The following is a 19388-nucleotide window of genomic DNA, read 5'->3' as shown; positions in this document are numbered from 1 at the left end:
CGTTAGCTGTCTGGTGTGATTTTTACATGAAAACATATCCAAAGTCTGTTTGAATGGTACTTAAATGCCTTTTCACAATAGTTTGAACGCCTTTGACAAAAGGTAAGCTGCCAAGCTGTCAAAGGGTGGGGGGACAGTGGTAGAGTTGCTGCCTTACAGTGCCACAGACCGGGGTTTGATCCTGGCTACGGGTGCTGTCTGTACGGAGTTTGCACGTTCTCCCTGTGACCTGCGCGGGTTTTCTCTGTGATCTTTGGTTTCCTCCCACACTCCCAACTTGGTGCCAATTTATGTTATGTTGTGTCGTGGACTTTCTGTGTTTGTGCTTTTTTTTAATTCAATTTCAATTTTATTTTTCATATGTTTTATTATTATTTATTTATTATTTATTTATTTTTTAATGATTTTTTTTTGATTTTTTTATGATACTGCCTGTAAGGGAAATTCATTTTGTTGTCTCAAATTGAGACAATGACAATAAATTTGAATACAATACAAAGATGTACAGGTTTGTAGGCTAATTGGCTTGGTATAAATGTAAAATTATCCTCAGTGTGAGTAGGATAGTCATATATAGTTATATGGTTATATTGTCATAAGTGATAGGAGTAGAATTAGGATATTCGGCCGATCAAGGCTACTCCTCCATTCAATAATGGCTGATCAATCTCTCCCTCCTAACCCTATAATGTTTGTGTGCCGGGATCGCTGGGTGGTGCAGTCTCGCTGGGCCGAAGGGACTGTTTCTGTGCTATATCTCTAAACTCAACTAAACTCAACTGAACGTATAAAGGGCAGGTTTCACCAGCTGAGCCCCATTGCTACTTGCAACCTATTCCTCCTGCAGGCTGTCTCTTGGGAACTTGAGGCGTGCCAACCCTTGTTATCTAGAATGGGTTGGTGGGTATGGGCAGGCATCAAGCCATTAATAATCATATTTTTTGAACAGTCATAATCGGATTCACAGATGCTGGAACACCATGTGGTAACGATGCTGCCACGGAAAATCACCTGCTCCAAAAGCTTATCCTGTTTTTTTAAATATTTAAGAAGCACCAATCATAGGTAAAATTAGAATAGTTCTACTGAGGGACTATTAAGTGCGATAATTTAAAAATGTTATAACCATCTGTACGGAGTGTGCACGTTCTCCCCGTAACCTGCGTGGGTTTTCTCCGAGATCTTCGATTTCCTCCCACACTCTGAAGACGTATAGGTGTGTAGGTTCATTTGTTTGGTATCATTGTAAATTGTCCCTGGTGTGTGTAGGCTGCCGTTAATGTGCGGGAATCGCTGATCGCCACGGACTCGGTGGGCCGAAAGTCCAGTTTCCGCGCTGTATCTCTGAACTCCAAACATAGAGAATAGGTGCAGGAGTAGGCCATTTGGCCATTTGAGCCTGCACCGCCATTCAATATGATCATGGCTGATCATCCAACTCGGTATCCTGTACCTGCCTTCTCTCGATATCCCCTGATCCCTTTAGCCACATCTAACTCCCTCTTAAATATAGCCAATCAACTGGCCTCAACTACCTTCTGTGGCAGAGAATTCCAGAGATTCACCACTCTCTGTGTCAAAAATGTTTTCCTCATCTTGGTCCTAAAAGATTTCCCCCTTATCCTTAAACTGTGACCCCTTGTTCTGGACTTCCCCAACATCGCAAACAATCTACCTGCATCTAGCCTGTCCAACCCCTTAAGAATTTTGTAAGTTGCTATAAGATCCCCCCTCAATCTTCTAAATTCTAGCAAGTACAAGCCAAGTCTATCCAGTCTTTCTTCATATGAAAGTCCTGACATCCCAGGAATCAGTCTGGTGAACTTTCTCTGTACTCCCTCTATGGCAAGAATGTCTTTCCTCAGATTAGGAGACCAAAACTGTACGCAATGCTCCAGGTGTGGTCTCACCAAGAGCCTGTACAACTGCAGTAGAACCTCCCTGCTCCTATACTCAAATCCTTTTGCTATGAATGCTAACATACCATTCGCTTTCTTCACTGCCTGCTGCACCTGCATGCCTACTTTCAATGACTGGTGTACCATGACACCCAGGTCTCGTTGCAAGACCGAGGCTGATGCATTAGGGGGGCCGCAACGGGATTGAAAATAGGGAGAAGGTTAGGCACAATTTTACCGAACAATGGAGCAAGGCTTATGGTTGGAGAACCAGGAGAAATACGGTTGACTTTCACTTGCACGTCATGCCATACGACTTTTAATACGGTGAGACACACACGTCTTATTGATGGTAAGTTTTCCAAAACCAGCGCTGACAAGTGACCTGTGACCAAAGGCAAGTGAGTGAGACGCTGGTTTACACTGAAGATAGATATTAAAAGCTGCAGTCATTCAGCGGGTCAGGCAGCATCTCTGGAGAGAAGGAATAGATGATGTTTCGGGTGGAGACCCTTCTTCAGTAAGTGAGAGACGGTGAGATTAATGGGTGCGATGCCTGTCCAGCAGAATCTCAGTCATTAAGTGAATCACGTCGGGGTGGACCAAGCAGTTTATCAACTCGTCAGTGGACATCGGAGTCCCGTCACCACTGGCAGGGTTGGGTTGGCAGTGCAGGTTTTGTTGATTAGCTTCCAAGCTGCTGTCCGCAGGGTGATCCCCAGACACTATGACCTCTGCTGAAGCAGCCGCTTCTTCTTGCCGGACCGGAACCAAGTTGGGTCCAAAGCACACGTTGGCATCATTGGCATCTCTCGGCTCTGCCAGGTCCCTCTGTCCACCTGCTCCTGGATCACCTTTCCTTTTCTTTGGCTGGGCGGGTGAAGCGTGCGTCCACTGGCCTCTACCCTCTCTGCTGCCTGGAGGGCTGGTCTTTGCCTTGCCTAAACAGGCTTGAAGCGCCAGGTTGACGTAGCGTAGGTTCGATTCATACGACGTGACTGCATCCTGCAGACAAGAAACGCAGTTAAAGTGTAGAATTGTATAAGTGTACGCTTGTGCACTTGCAAACTTGCTGTTTAATTAAAGCAAAGCATCGCAAAGGCCGCAGCCGGGTGTTGCTGCGATGTGCTTTCTGCCCAGTGCTTGTCGAATCGTGAAAGGCCTGGATAGAGTGGATGTGGAGAGGATGTTTCCACCAGGTTAGGTTAGGTTAGAGATACAGCGCGGAAACAGGCCCTTCGGCCCACCGGGTCCGCGCCGACCAATGATCCCCGCATATTAACACTATCCTACACCCATCAGGGACAATCTTTTTCCATTTACCAAGCCGATTAACCTACAAACCTGCACGTCTTTGGAGTGTGGGAGGAAACCGATGATCTCGGAGAAAACCCATGCAGGTCACGGGGAGAACATACAAACCCCGCACAGAGAGCACCCATAGTCGGGATCGAACCCGGGTCTCCGACGCTGCATTCGCTGTAAGGCGGCAACTCTATCTAGGACGGGAGGGCAGAGCCTTAGAATAAAAAAGGTCGAACCCATGCGAATGGAGATGAAGAGGAATTTCTTTAGTCAGAGGGTAGTGAATCTGTGGAATTCATTGCCACAGGCAGCTGCGGAGGCCAAGTCAATGGGTATTTTTAAGGCTGATTCTTAATGGTGTCAGGGGTTACGGGTAGAAGTCAGGAGAGTGGGGTTGAGAGGGAAAGATAGATCAGCCATGAGTGAATGGCAGAGTAGACTTGATGGGCTGAATGGCCTAATTCTGCTCCTATCCTTTCTGAAATCTTTCACACTGTTCCTCTCCATAGCTACAAAAATCAGAATATGTAAAATGAGTGACAGTATTTTGCTCCGATGACTTATGCACATATGAACATTTACTATTTAGTCCCATTCTCTCTCAGATACTCTATTCTACCTTTGCCGATTAACTCGTCTTCTCATGGCACCTTACGCGATACAGGACGCACAACATTCCTCTTTTACCCCCTCCCATCCCGTAGGGGCATTGAGTACAAGAGTAGGGATGTTACGCTAAAGTGATACACGATGTTGGTGAGACCGCACCGGGTATTTCACCTGCAATTCAGGTCTCCATATCGCAAGAAAGACGCGTTTATTCTGAAGAGGCTGCAGAAGAGATTCATGTTCATAAGTGATAGGAGAAAAATCAGGCCATTCGGCCCATCAAGTCTACTTCCCCATTCAATCACGGCTCATCTATCTTTCCTTCTCAACTCCATTCTCCTGCCTCCTCCCCATAACCCCCGACACCTTTACTAATCCAGAATCTATCTATTTCTGCTGCTCATCTCGTCACCCCTTCTCCCGTCACACAGCGACCCTCTGCGGCTCCGGTTTCAACACACTAGGAGCGTGGAGAACCAGCCGGGACCAGACTTCACGACCTCCGCAATTCACTGTTGCACCGAGCAACACAGCTCCACCCAGCTCGGACCTGCCCTGCAAAGAGTGGGTCGCCCTGAACAGGCTCCGCCTCCGCAGGGGTCGGCCGGTTCAACGCCAATATTCATCGCTGGGGGCTGCGTCCATCAGCAGCCTGCGTGTGTGGAGCAGACCAGCAAACAGCGCAGCAGCATGTCATTATCGACTGCGTTGTCCTCCGCCCCCTCCTGGTGTAGCGGTCAAACTCACGGCCCTCGACAATAGCACATTGAACTGGATACAGAGCATGGAGGGTGTTACGTAACCTCTACTGCCTCAAACACAAGAAGTATCTATCTCTACCTCAAATATATCCATTGACTTGGCCTCCACCAGCCTTCTGTGGCAATGAATTCACAAGCTTGCTAATGGGACAGGGGTGCTGGAGTAATAAGGAGAGGCCGGGTGGACCGGGAGTGTTTTCCCAGCGGCGATGGAGGTTGAAGATGGGCATTATTGCGGTCCACAGCATCATGAGGAGAAAGACAAGGAGGGTGATTTTGGTCTTGTTCCTAAGTTGGGCGGGGGTCTGAAAATTAGAGATGAAAAGGGAAACATTCAAAGGGAACTTGAGGGTCAGGCTTTTCCTTCCAGAGGGCGGTGAGAAGTGGAAATGAGAAGATGAGGCAGATACAAGACATTATTGGTGCATGGTGCATGGTGAGGTGACAGGTGCATGGTGAGGTGACAGGTGCATGGTGAGGTGACAGGTGCATGGTGAGGTGACAGGTGCATGGTGAGGTGACAGGTGCATGGTGAGGTGATATTGATAGTTCGGGAAGCGGTAGAGACGAGGGACGTAAAGCGGTGGTCTGACCAGTCAGAGGCCATGCTGCACGATGCACTGAGTGATGTCGACTGGAATATGTTCGAAGCAAGTTCCAGTGATGTCAGTGAGTTCGCGGAAGCAGTCATGGACTTCATCGCAACAATAACCGACAACATCGTCCCCACGGTAAGGGTAAGCACCTTCCCGAACCAAAAACCCTGGGTAGACAGATCTGTTCGTGTGGCCTTGAATGCTCGTACCGCTGCCTACAACTCGGGCTTGGCATCAGGAAACATGGACGTCTACAAGGCAGAGTCCTACCGAATGCGAAGGGCGGTGAAGGACGCAAAGAGAAGGTACAGGGACAAGATGGAGTTACAGATGGAGCAGCAGGATACCAGAAGCCTGTGGCAGGGGCTACGGATTGTAACCAACTACCGAAGCACCCCTCCCTCACCCGCATGTGCCGGCACCTCCCTAGCTGACGACCTGAACTCCTTCTACGCTCGTTTCGAGAGGGGCAACACCACTCCAGGTCTGCCGACTATCGACAATACCGCCAGTGGGCTGGCTACCGAAGCTGAAGGGAGCAATGTACACACATTCTCGCTGTCCGAGCACGACGTGAGGAGGGCACTGACATGGGTGAACACAAGAAAAGCTGCAGGCCCCGATGGCATCTCGGGGCGAGTACTCAAGTCCTGTGCTATGCAGCTAGCTCCAGTGCTCACTACATTATTCAACCTCTCCCTGGACAAGTCCGTGGTCCCTGCCTGCTTCAAAAAATCCATCATTGTACCGGTACCAAAAAATGCCTCCCCAGCCTGCCTGAATGACTACCGTCCGGTGGCCCTTACCTCGGTAGTCATGAAATGCTTTGAGAGGCTGGTGAAGAATCACATCTGCGCCTTCCTCCCTCGGAACATGGACCCATTGCAGTTTGCATACCGTCCGAACAGGTCCACGGACGATGCGGTCTCCCAGGTCTTGCACACCGCTCTCTCCCATCTGGACAGCCAGAAGGGGGGCTACGTGAGGATGCTGTTCATAGACTACAGTTCAGCCTTCAACACGATAGTCCCCACCAGACTGGCCGGGAAGCTACTGGAATTGGGGCTCAACACCTCCCTGTGTGCCTGGGTCCTGGACTTTCTCACCGCCAGGCCCCAGGTAGTCAAGATGGGAGGGAATACATCGAAGTCCCTCACCCTGAGCACAGGATCGCCCCAGGGTTGCGTCCTCAGCCCCCTATTGTACTCCCTGTACACATGACTGTGTGGCTAGGTTCAGCTCCAATTCAATAATTAAGTTTGCTGATGACGCTGTGGTGGTGGGCCTGATCTCAGACAATGATGAGAGGGCCTACCGGGAGGAGGTGGCTGATCTAGCACTCTGGTGCCAGGAGAACAGCCTCCTCTTGAACATCAAAAAAACGAAGGAGCTGATCATGGACTTTAGGAGGGCACATCATCCGAGGACGTACACTCCATTGAGTATAAATGGGGATCCTGTGGATAGGGTGAACTGTTTTAAATATCTGGGAGTCCACATCTCTGAGGATATGACATGGTCATCACACGCCTCAGCACTGGTGAGTAAGGCAAGGCAGCGCCTTTACCACCTCAGGCAATTGAGGAAATTCAGAGTGTCTCCGAGGATCCTCCAGTGCTTCTACGCAGCGGCGGTGGAAAGCATCTTGTCCGGGAACATTACCATCTGGTTCAGGAATTGCTCTGCCAAGGACAAGAAGGCTCTGCAGAGAGTAGTGCGTTCGGCCGAACGCACTATGGGAACTTCACTCACCCCCCTGCAGGAACTATACAACAGGAGGTGCAACTCCAGAGCAAACAAAATCATGAGAGACCTCTTCCACCCCTGCAACAGACTGTTCCAGCCGCTACGGTCAGGCAAACGCCTCCGTTGCCATGCAGTGGCAATTCGGACTGTAAACGCCTTTCTCACCAGGGACTAACTGTACAGAACGTTTTTCCTTCTATTATTTATTATGTAAAATAATATGTGTGTTATGATTGTGTTTATAATTTGTTTGGTTGTTTTGTTGTTCCGCGAGCATTGCTACTTTCATTTCACTGCACATCTCGTATGTGTATGTGACAAATAAACTTGACTTGACTTGACTATTTAGAGTATGGTGTTCAGTTTTGATGACCATGTTACAGGAAAGATGCTGTTAAGCTAGAAAGGATGTAAAGAAGATTTACAAGGATGTTGCATAGATTCGAGGCTCTGTGCTGCAGGGAGAGGTTGCGCAGGCTAGGACTTAATTCGTAAGGTCATAAGGTATAGGAATGGAAATTTGGCCATTCGGCCCATCGTCTACTCTGCCATTCAATCATGGCTGATCTATCTCTCCCTCTTAACCCCATTCTCCTGCCTTCTCCCTATAACCTCTGACACCTGTACTAATCAAGAATCGATCTATCTCTACCTTAAAAAATAGAAGAGAAGGCATTGAGAAAGCGCTGGTGATATAAAATAGTAAGATTAAACGAGAACTTACCAGTTTGAAGTTTGATCTGTATTTTATGAGGAGTTACGATGAGGGATTACGTGAAGAAGCCCGCTCAGGGCGCAGGCGCGGCATGCTTCCAAGCAGCGGTGTGGAATCACAGACAGACACGTATTTGAAGTAACATAGTGAAGAATAAAGAGACATCAATTATCAGTTTGATCCATGTAATGAGGGTGGGAGCGGAGGGCACGTAATCCCTCATCGTAACTCCTCATAAAATACAGATCAAACTTCAAACTGGTAAGTTCTCGTTTAATCTTACTATTTTACTTCGGAGTCACGTGAGTGACTTCGTGAAGATTTCAAAGCTCTGTGATTTCAAACCGTGTAACAGTTTTACTCACTCACTACCGAAAGCTCTTGAGGAAGGAAGTGTTATTGTAATCAACCAATGAATCTGTTTTGAAAACAAAACGGTATTTATTAACAACAACAAAAACAAAATAGCTCCCCCGGGCTTTAAATTAAATATTTGCAGTTTCTAAAATTCTGGCTGCAAATACATCAGGTTTCACCAACGGCTTGTGATAAAATGTTCGGAATGTGGATTCCCTTGACCATCCTGCTTTGTTGAGGATAATGTCAATAGGCACATCCATCCTTGCAGCCGATGATGTGGATGCTGCCCTGGTGGAATGAGATTTAAATATATTAATGTCTATCCCAGCAGCTTCCAATACCTGTTTTAACCATCTTGAAATGGTCTGGCTTGTTACCCTGCCATGTGGTTTTTTGTGGCTGACCCATAAGGCTCTCTCACTTCCTCGTATATTATTGGTTGTGTCAATGTACATTTTTATGTGGGTCACCACACACAATCATGGCTCTGGTGGGTAAGCCCGGAATGCCACTAGCGTGTTGGATGTTCCTGGCCGTGATTGCTTTATCAGACCTTGTATTGTGAAGGTTATCTGATCTGACGTTGTTTCCATGCTGTCCAGTCGAAGTTTATGTAATGACTGGACCCTCTGAGCAGATACTAGAGCCATCAGCATGAGCGTTTTTAATGTTAATTGCTCTAAACTGAGAGATCTTGCTGGTGGTCTATCCCGAAGGTATGCGAGCACAATACTGACATCCCAAATTTGATTATATCTGGGCTTGGGGGGCTTGCTGTTAAATATGCCCCTCATCAGTTTGACCACCAGCGGATGGGACCCCATGGGCTGATGTCCTGCAGGTTTGAGGTAGCTGGAGAGTGCACTACGTGCCGTGTTGATGGCACTGTAGCTCATATCTTCACGATGATGTAAATCGGCCAGGAACTCTAGAACATTCGCTACTGTGGCTGTTTCGTAAGCAGTCCCCGTTTCCTGGCAGTACCTCTCCCATTTCCTGATGTTGGTAAGGTACTGCCTCTTTGTAGATGTTCTCAGGGATGCTGACATGGTGGTGATGGTTTGTTGCGACAATCCCAGGTCCAGATAAGGTCGGTCTAGAATCTGCAACCCAGGAGATTCATGTCTTGATGGCATGGGTGGCTGATGCCGGACATTGGGTGAGTCAGTAACCCTGGATGACTGGGGAATACCATAGGTGCTTCCACCACCATGTCAAGGAGTATTGGGAACCATGGCTGTGTAGGCCAGTCGGGCACTACTAAAATTCCAGATGCTGAATCCATCTGGATTTTTCGAAGTACCCGACTGATGAGGCAGAAGGGAGGAAAGGCATAGAAAACAAACTTTCCCCAATCCAGCGTGAATGCATCTACCGCTGCTGCCTCCGGATCTGGTTCCCACGCGACATAGATAGGTAGTTGGTGATTCAGTCTTGATGCAAATAAATCTATATCTGGCTTCCCATATTGCTTTACAATTTTAGCGAATGTTTTAGGATTTAACATCCATTCGATGTTGTCATTGAATTTGCGTGACCTGGTGTCTGCCACTGTATTTAGCTTACCCGGTAGATAGGTAGCTGAAAGCCAAATATGTCTTTCGACACACCATTGCCAAATCGTATTGACCAATTTGTCGCATGATAAAGATTTTATGCCGCCCATATGGTTAATGTAAGCCACCACCGTAGTATTATCTATTTGTAATCTAACATGCAAGTGATGCATATTGGATACATATGCTTTTAAACCATAAAAGGCGCCCAACATTTCCAAAGAATTAATGCCCAGTGTAGATAGTAATGATGATTCTAAGTTAGTCCATCTACCACCTGTGCTGGATATGGAGTTAGTTGCTCCCCAGCCTTGAGCACTAGCATCTGTTTGGAGTACTACAGTAGCATTAGTAATAACAATAGGACTATAACTGTGCCAAATATTTTGTATCCACCACTGTAGCTCTGATATTGCTTCAGGGGGTAAACTCATGACTCGGTCATAATGACCTTTATGTTGTTTTAGTGCCTTTATCTTTGCTCTTTGTAAATTTTGATAGTGCAAAGGTCCAAATTGGATAGCTGGAAATGCTGCTACCATTTTGCCAATTACTGCTGCCACTTGTCGAATAGTTGGTTTTTTGTTTATCTTTAAGTTATTACATGATTGTACCAATGCAATCATCTTTCCCCTTGGCAGGGTAATAGTCATTTGGACTGAGTTAATTGTGAAACCCAGGTAGTCCATAATTGTGGATGGATTTAACTTGGATTTATCTGGATGTAAGACAAAGCCTAGAGTCTCTAGGAGCTGTTTAGTAGCTGATACTGCTGCTACAGCCAATTCCATAGTTTTCCCAACTATGAGGATGTCGTCCAAATATGCCATGACTATATGGTTAAGTTTCCTTAACGTTGCCATGGCTGGTTTTAATATTTTTGTGAATAGTCTTGGAGCTGAAGTAAGCCCATTAGGCAGTGCTTTATACTGCCAAAGCTCCCCCATCCAGATAAATTTAAGATATCTGCTATAATCCTTATGTATAGGTACCAGATAGTAAGCATCTTTGAGATCAATGCTGGCCATATAGTATCCTTTGGAAATCAGTTGTCTAGCAGTCACAAATGTTTCCATTTTGAAATGTATATACTTAACAAATTCATTCAGGGATGTTAAGTCAATGATGATGCGACATCCACCATCCTTTTTACTTTTAGTAAATATGTTGGAAACAAATTCCAAGGGCTCATGACTCGTTTTTTCTATGACCCCTTTGTTTATAAGCCTCACCAGTTCAGCTTGTCCCTCCTGTTGTTCCTTATTGGAGAGTACAAATACCCTTTCGGGCACGTGTTGAACTGGCGGTATTTTTGAGATAAATTCTATTTTATACCCTCGAATACTATTAAGTATATATTTATCATCAGTGATCCTTCCCCATGCTTCTTTGAACAAGTGTAACCTTCCACCCGTTAGTAAGTCACCCTTATTCTCGATATGCGGGTAGGAACCAGATCCACCTACCTCCATGGTTATTGGCGGGGTTGTGGTTTTTTCTTTCGCAATGTTCTTCCCTGTCGACGTGCTGGCGATGTTGGGGGGAGGCGCATTTTCCAGGGGGTCCGCGGCGGGCCCTGACCTAAAAAAGGTCTCTGGGGATAGTGCGGCCCCAAGCTTTGACCAGTCGCATATTCGGGACGCCGACTGGTAGATACAGTGGTGTGCTGCCGCCTGGGTGTAATCAAAGGCTTTGGTATGTTTGTCACCGGTACAGCCCTCATGAGGCTAAAGGTCTTGGACGCCTCCTCCATGTCCTTTAGTTGTTTATTCAGGTCCTTCCCGAATAACAATGAGTCGGACTCGACTGATGGTGTTTTGCATAACCCTGCAAACTTTGGATTGAGGGCCGGCCTGATGTTCTCTCTGCGCAGATTATTTAACTCATATTGAGTTGTGCACATGAGTGCAAGAACATCTTGTTGGTGTGTGGTCATCTCCTCCGTCTCGACACCCCGCGCATAGGCTGTAATTGCCGACGTGAGGAGGCGAAGTATGCGCTGAAGTTTGACTTCCTGTGCCCGAATTGGTCCCCCCACATTGCCCCAGATTTGAGGATTGAGACTCTTTACTTTGAGAGCCTCACAATTGTCCGGGGCTGTGTGCTCCTCCAGCACTTGGGCGAGCACCTTCTCCTGAAGTGGTTTATTGGAGAGATGGTTAATGCTGGCAGCCATCCTTGGCTCCAGCGGTGCTCCAACCCGTGGGGTAGCGACAAATCGGCTTACAACACCCAGCAGCTGTTCTTCCTGCACACCCTGCTCTCTTTCGACTCCTTCCGCCTGCCCCATATTCAGACCAGCCCTGCCCTGGTCACCGATGCTGACCTCCAATTCCTGGTCCGAGGTCGCAAAGGGAGGTGCCTGGCTCGACACCATGGAGGGGGCGCCTGTCCTGTCTGTCCGAGAGCGCTGCTGCTCTCGGTAGACCATCCCCTCCAATAGCTGCTGGATGCAGCTTAGGCGGCTGTCTCTCCCCCGCTTTGGGGTGGACATTTCCCCCTCCGACGAGTCGGAATCGACCGGCCGGTTTGTCTTCCGGGTGGCTTTCCCAGCCCGCCGTGTAGGCTCTGGCGTGACTGGGACCGGCTCGGTCTGGGGAATTTCAAACCGCTGTTCAAGCGGTAGTACCGCCGGTTGCTGCCCCGCTGGAATCGGCTCCTCCGGTGGAGTTTAAAGCACGGGCAGGTCTATGAGCGAGTTTTCTGCGTTGGGACATGTTTCCTAACAAAGAACCAACAACAACTCCCTCCGTTTTCCCAACGCACCGTTCACTTACCTGATGGTGCGTTTTAAAGTGCAGCTGGAGAGCCTGACTCCAGCTGCCGCCGCTGTTGCACTTGCTGGGCGTAATGCCGCGCCTGCGCCCTGAGCGGGCTTCTTCACGAAGTCACTCACGTGACTCCGAAGTAAAATTGGAAGTACCACAGGTTGGACAGTACCTGAGGAGAGGTAAAGAGTTATCATTATGAATTAGCTATTGTTTAGAATTCTTATTTGCAAAACTTTTCAGGGCATCGTCCCAACCATTTTCCATTTCATAAGTGATAGGAGCAGAATTAGGCCATCCGGCCCATCAAGTCTACTCCACCAATCCATCCATCTCTCCCTCCTAACCCCATTCTCCTGCCTTCTCTCCATAATCCCTGACACCCGTACTAATCAAAAATCTACCTCTGCCGTGAAAATATCCATAGACTTGGCCTCCACACCCATGAATTCCACAGATTCACCACCCCTGAATAAAAACATTCCTCCTCATCTCCTTCCTCCAAGAACGTCCTTTAATTCTGAGGCTATGACCTCCAGTCCTAGACTCTGCCACTAGTGGAAACTCCTCTCCACATCCACTCTATCCAAGCCTTTCACTGTTCTGTATGTTTCAATTAGGTCCCCCCTCATTCTTCTAAACTCCAGCGAATACAGGCCTTGGAGCGTAGGAGAATGATGGGTGATCTCATAGAGGGGCATAAGATCATGAGGGGAATACATAGGGTAAAGGCACAGAGCCTTTTACCCAGAGTTGGGAAATCAAGGACAGGTCATAGGTTTAAGGTGAGGGGCAGGAAAGGTGGTACACAAAGGGTGATAGTATATGGAACGAGCTGCCGAGGAGGTAATTGAAGTACGTACTATCACAACATTTAAAAACATTTGGACAGGTACATGGATAGGACAGGTTTAGCGAAAATGTGTAGGAAAAACTGCAGATGTTGCATTATAATTTCTTCATTCTGAAGAAGAGTTCTCACCTGAAATGTTGCCTATTGTTTTTCTACAGGGATGGTATCTGATCTGCGGAGTTACTCCAGCATTTTGTATCTATTTAAGGTTTAAATGGATATGGGCCAAATGCAAGCAGGTGGGACTAGTGTAGATTGGGGGCATGTTGGTCTGCGCGGGCAAGTTGGGCCGAAGGGCCTGTTTCCAGGCTGAATGACTCGGATAGGAAATATTTAATCTTTTTGTCTGGCAGAGTATTCCCAGTATTGTGTATTTTAATATTTTGCTTTTGGATATCGATGATTTCAATATATTTACATTTTTCATTTTCTACAGGTGCTGTACAAATATGCTTGAAGCATACAATCTGTTACATATTTTATTTATAAGGGTTTGAATATGCACCGAGCTTTGCCATCATTTATATTACCTAATTAGCACAAATTCTGAACTAATTAACAACACTTTGATGCATCGAGTTACAGACACTGACAGCACATGAAGGTGGTTCGTCTCATTCTGTTTGTCCAAACTGCATCATGCATTACGTGAAGTTGAACCAGCCAACACCAACCATATTAATTACTAACTTTCACCCTGCTACTTATCCACTTCCCCGATAGTTAGCATGAAGAAGTTCCTTCATGGTGCAGGAAGGGACTTCTTCTTGCGTGTGGCGTGCACAGCCTAAAGTTGTAGGCCAAGGGTAGACACCCAGGCCAGGACAGCATCAGCTACTGGGTGGATGGCTTTGATGCCCCCAGGGAAAAGCCTCTTACAGCAAATGCAGCGCCGGAGACCCGTGATCGATCCCGACTACGGGTGCTGTCTGTAAGGAGTTTGTACGTTCTCCCCATGATCTGCGTGGGTTTTCTCCGAGATCTTCAGTTTCCTCCAACACTCCAAAGACGTACAGGTCTGTAGGTTGTCAAAGTGTTCACCAGTCTGAAGAAGGGTTTCGGCCCGAAACGTTGCCTATTTCCTTCGCTCCATAGATGCTGCTGCACCCACTGAGTTTCTCCAGCAATTTTGTGTACCTTCAGGTCTGTAGGTTAATTGGCTTGGTAAATGTAAAAAAATGGTCCCTAGTGTGTGTAGGATAGTGTTAATGCGCGGGGATCGCTGGTCGGCGCTGACCCGGTGGGCCGAAGGGCCTATTTCCGCACTGTATCTCTAAACTGAACTAAGTGCAAGCAAATACTTGATCCAAACACCAGCTGGTGGTTTTATATTTGAGTTTGATAACCAAGGATGCATTGATAAATTAAACATGGACTCACACACCTCGGTGGCATTCAGCCAGCTGGCAGTGTCAGTAGAATGATCAGTGGACTTCAGAGCACAGACTACAGTCCGAGTCAACGCCTCCCCAACTCTGGCTTCATCATCTTCGCCCTGGAAACAGAAAGGATCAGAATCAGAAACTCTAATGGCATGAAATTAAAAAGTAGCAAAACTGTGTCTCTTTCCATGGACGTGCAACCAGAACAAAACACAAAGTGCTGGACTAATCAGCCCTCAAGAAGTTGCAAAGAGTCGTGGACACAGCCCAGGCCACCACACAAACCAACCTCCCGTCCATTGACTCCATTCATGCCTAACGCTGCCTCGGCAAGGCCAGCAGCATAATCAAGGACCAGTCACACCCTCGTCTCTACCCACTCCCTCTTCTCCTCTCTTCCACAGGCAAAAGGCACAGAAGTGTTATCAGGCAACTGAATCATACCACCACCAAGAGAGCAGTCCTGACCTACCATCTACCTCATTGGAGAACCTCGGACAATTTTTAATTCAGACTTTATCCTGCAATAAAGGTTATACCCACGGTCATGTAATCATGTATAGTCCTTCTGCTGAGTGAATAGCACGCAACAAAAAGCTTTTCAGTGTACCTTGGTGCACGCAACAATAAACTGAAATAAAATCATGGACAGAACATGTTTTAAGTCTGGATCCTTCTGCAGTATTTTGCTCAAGATTCCATCACGGTGGCGCAGCAGTAGAGTTTGCTGTCTTAGAGTTAGAGTTTGGCAGCGCCGGAGACCCAGGTCCGGTTCCGACTACGGGTGCTGTCTATGCGGAGTTTGTACGTTCTCCCCGTGGGTTGCGTGGGTTTTCTCCGAGATCTTCGGTTTCCTCCCACACTCCAAAGACGTATAGGTATGTAGGTAAATTGGCTTGGTATAAATGTAAATTGTCCCTAGTGTGTGAAGGATAGTGTTAATATGCTGGGATCGCTGGTCGGCATGGACTCGACGGGCGAAGGGCCTGTTTTTGCACTGTATCTCTAAACTAAACTAAAATGAATTGCAGTTCCTAAAAGCCCTGCCCCACGGTACGAGTTCATTCCAAGATCTCCCCCGAGTTTGCCTTGATTCGAACTCGGAGATTTACGGTAATGGCCACTCGTCGGTACTCGGGGCTCTCATGGACATTTTTCAACATGTTGAAAAATCTTCATGAGTCTTCCCGTGCCGTTAGCGAGTCTTCCCGAATACCTGCCGTTAGTGTTACGAGGCGCTAAGAGACGTACCTGCTACGTTCATTCTTAAACTCGGGAGAACTCTTGGAATTAACTCGTAATGTGGGACAGGGCTATTATATCCTCATTGTGCATCAGGACAAACTTGTTTTTTAAAAAACACGTCAATCAGATTCCAACCTCATTTGCAGCCCCAACAGTTAACGTCTAGACACTGTCAGGACTTGACTCCCTTCTCCTTGAGAGAATCTAGAACTAGGTGACACACTTTCACAACAAGGGGCCCCACTCATTTAAAAGTGAGTCGTGGAGGAATTGCTCCTCTCACAGGGTTGTAGATCTCTGGAATTTTCGACCTAAGAGTCACGCTTAGGGCTGAGATCATGTTTGGATGACTGGTGAAGCGAGGGTACTGGGGAACAGAAACATAATGGAACAAGGCCAAGTTGAGATCAGCATTGAATGGCAGAGCAGAGCCCAGGGACTGCATGACTGGCTTCTACTCTCAGTACTTACTTTCTTCCTTACTGTCTCTTTTGTGTTCAATTAACTTGAAACGTTCTACTGTCTGACTTCACTTCTCAGTTTCCAAGATTGGAAATGTGAATTTTCCATTTAGAAACGATGACGGCATTATAGCTCAGTTTGGTTTAGAGATATAGCGTGGAAAAAGGCACTTCAGCCCAAGTCCCCGATGACCAGCGATCACCTGTATACTAGTTCTATTCTATCATCATCGGCGGTAACTGGAAACGAGTATGACTGCCCTCTCATGGAGGACGCCTGTGCGTGACTTTGTTTAACATGGGGAGACTGGCGCACAGACAGCCACGACACGGTCCTCAACAGATCTGGGTCAGGATCCAGTGGCATGGAGTCCAAGACGACCGGAGACCCGTTTCTGCTGCAGCATTCATCCGCCTTCCCAGCCGTTGTGACGTTAGCTCCACTAAGGTCAGCCATCATCCTCCCCCTGTTCCACCGTTGAGGTCTTGGTTGGATTGCTCTTTGTCAGAGACCTCCCCCTCGACCATATCGCCATGGGTGGCCCTACCAGGAGCATAGCTCCAGACGGCATCACTCTCAGGATCTCAGGACCACACAAGCTTCTCCACCACGACAAGGTGACAATCCACGGAGAAGTCTATTCTATACACATAGGGATGTGTATACACAACCTGCACATCTTTGGAATGTGGGTGGAAATCTGAGCACCTGGAGAAAACCCACGTGGTCACAGGGAGAATGCCGAGGCCTACGTGATCTCCCGCTGGGTAAACACTTTAACTCCCCCTCCCATTCCCACACTGATCTTTCTGTCCGGGGCCTCCTCCATTGCCAGAGTGAGACCCAGCACAAATTAGAGGAACAGCACCTCATATTTTGCTCGGGCAGCTTACAACCCAACGGTGTGAACATTGACTTCTCTAACTTCGAGTAACCCTTGCTTTCCCTCTCTCTCCATCCCGACCCCATCCCAGTTCTCCGATTAGTTTCACTGTCCTCAGGATTAAATTTTAGATTGTATGCCTCATTACCATCTTCCCTTCAGCTAACAATGATCCATTCTACATTTTCCTTGAGCCTCTTCCCCTTTGATTTCTCATTTTCACACCTCATTCTTCCATATCTCTATGTCTACCTCTCCCCTGACTCTCCGTCTGTAGAAGGGCCTCGACCTGAACATCACCCATTCCTTCTCTCCAGAGATGCTGCCAGTCCCGCTGAGTTACTCCAGCATTTTGTGTCTATCTTCGATGTAAACCAGCATCTGCAGTTTTTGTCTACACATATGGAGTTGTTCAAGCAGACACAAAATGCTGGAGTAACTCAGCGGGACAGGCAGCATCTCTGCAGAGAAGGAATGGGTGATGTTTCGGGGTCGAGACCCTTCTTCAGACTGATGTCAGGGGAGTGGGCGGTACCGAGATAAAATGTAGAGGAGACAGTAAAGGGCCTGTCCCACTGTACGAGGTAATTCAAGAGTTCTCCCGCGTGTTTTCCCCTGATTCGAACTCGGAGAATGTCCGTAGCGGGTCCGTAGGAGTTCGTGGATGTCTCACAAGCGGCTCGTATGAGTAAAAAGTAAAAAATGTTTTCATCACAAGTATTTTTTTACTCGTGGACATTTTTTAGTGTTGAAAAAACTTCACGAGTTTACCGAGTACCTACCGTTACTCGTACGAGCCGCTACGAGACATCCACGAACTCCTACGGACCCGCTACGGACATTCTCCGAGTTCGAATCAGGGGAAAACTCGGGAGAACTCTTGAATTACCTCGTACAGTGGGACAGGCCCTTTAGACTGGTGGGTGAACTGGGAAGGGTGAGTTGCTCAAGCAGTTTGTTTCTTTGCTCCACTATAATGCTGCTGGGTTGCAGAGCTTCGAGCTATTCCGAGCTTCACCCTGGATGTGGAAGCATAATATCCCAGCTGCTACCCTTGAGATTACATTATCGTGGTCATCCGATCACTTCCATTGATTTGTTTCCTGATACCAAATCTGTTATTACTTTCCAAATGAAAGTACAAAAGGATCAACAGACAAATAAACTCCTTAACACGAAGCAGGCAAGGTGATTCACCAGGACAGTAAAATATTTTGCCCTAGATGTCGCATTAATAATGAAAGATATTTGAGGAAGTGTTTGGATGATGTGTTATACATTGGAGCTTGAACTCCCTCGCTTATATCTTAACCATAAAAATCCCTGCTGCTTTAAAACCCACAGTAACCATATAAACTGGATGGAGTAGCATAAACAAGGTATTTTTCACTTGTTTGTTGACATTATGCCCGGCGTATTTATGGAGGTCCCACAATAAGGCGCGAGGTGATATAGTGCAGCCACGCTACTTTGTGAGCATAATCATACGCAGCAAGCTATCTGGGTCTCATTCATAAGCGCAATGGTGTTATCAAAATTACACACTCACATCCACCTCTCTCCTCTCCACTGCACACTTTATACCTTGCCTATAAAACATAAATCTGCACCAGGCATATCACACAGAGGGAGGGGGAGGGGGAGGGGGGTAGAGGGGCAGGGAAGGGAGGGTGGGGGAAAAAGAGGAGCGGAGAAGGGGGGAGAGACAGGAGGAGGTGGGGAGGGGGGGAGTGGAGGAGGGGAGGAGAGGGAAAAAAAGGGGGAGTGGAAGAGGCGGGGAGGGGGAAAGAGGGAGAGGAAGGGGCAGGGAGAGGGGGAGGGATGGGGAGGGGGGAGGGGGAGGGAGGGGGAGGGGGGAGAGGGAGAGGGGGGAGAGGGAGAGGCAGGGAGAGAGGGAGGGAGAGGGAGGGACAGGGAGGGGAGGAGAGAGTGGGGAGGAGGGATGCAGAGAGACGGGGAGGGGGAGAGGCGAGGAGGGGAATAGAGGGCCGGAGGGGGAAAGGCACTGAGAGGGAGACAGAGAACGGGAGAGCCAAGGAATGGGGAGACAGAGAAAAACATTTTTTACACAGAGAGTGGTGAATCTGTGGAATTCTCTGCCACAGAATGTAGTTGAGGCCAGTTAATTGGCTATATTTAAGAGGGAGTTAGATGTGGTCCTTGTGGCTAAAGGGATCCGGGGGTATGGAGAGAAGGCAGGTACAGGATACTGAGTTGGACGATCAGCCATGATCATATTGAATGGCGGT

General features: G+C 47.7%; 1 protein-coding gene across 1 annotated transcript in view; it reads right to left on the bottom strand.

Moving 5' to 3' along the window:
- Positions 1 to 431: 431 nt before the first annotated feature.
- The window catches only part of hspbap1 (hspb associated protein 1), a 137136-nt gene continuing 118179 nt past the window's right edge, over positions 432 to 19388 (bottom strand). Inside the window, exons 7-8 of the mRNA XM_055638784.1 lie at positions 14552 to 14662; positions 432 to 2903 (exon numbers count right to left, since the gene is read on the bottom strand). Coding sequence (XP_055494759.1) covers positions 2439 to 2903; positions 14552 to 14662 — 576 coding nt within the window. The 3' untranslated portion in view covers positions 432 to 2438. The remainder of the gene's footprint in view (positions 2904 to 14551; positions 14663 to 19388) is intronic.

The sequence above is a fragment of the Leucoraja erinacea genome, chromosome 7 (assembly GCF_028641065.1).
Source record: "Leucoraja erinacea ecotype New England chromosome 7, Leri_hhj_1, whole genome shotgun sequence".
NCBI classification, from domain to species: Eukaryota; Metazoa; Chordata; class Chondrichthyes; order Rajiformes; family Rajidae; genus Leucoraja; species Leucoraja erinaceus.
This window is presented reverse-complemented; position numbering and strand designations above follow the sequence as displayed.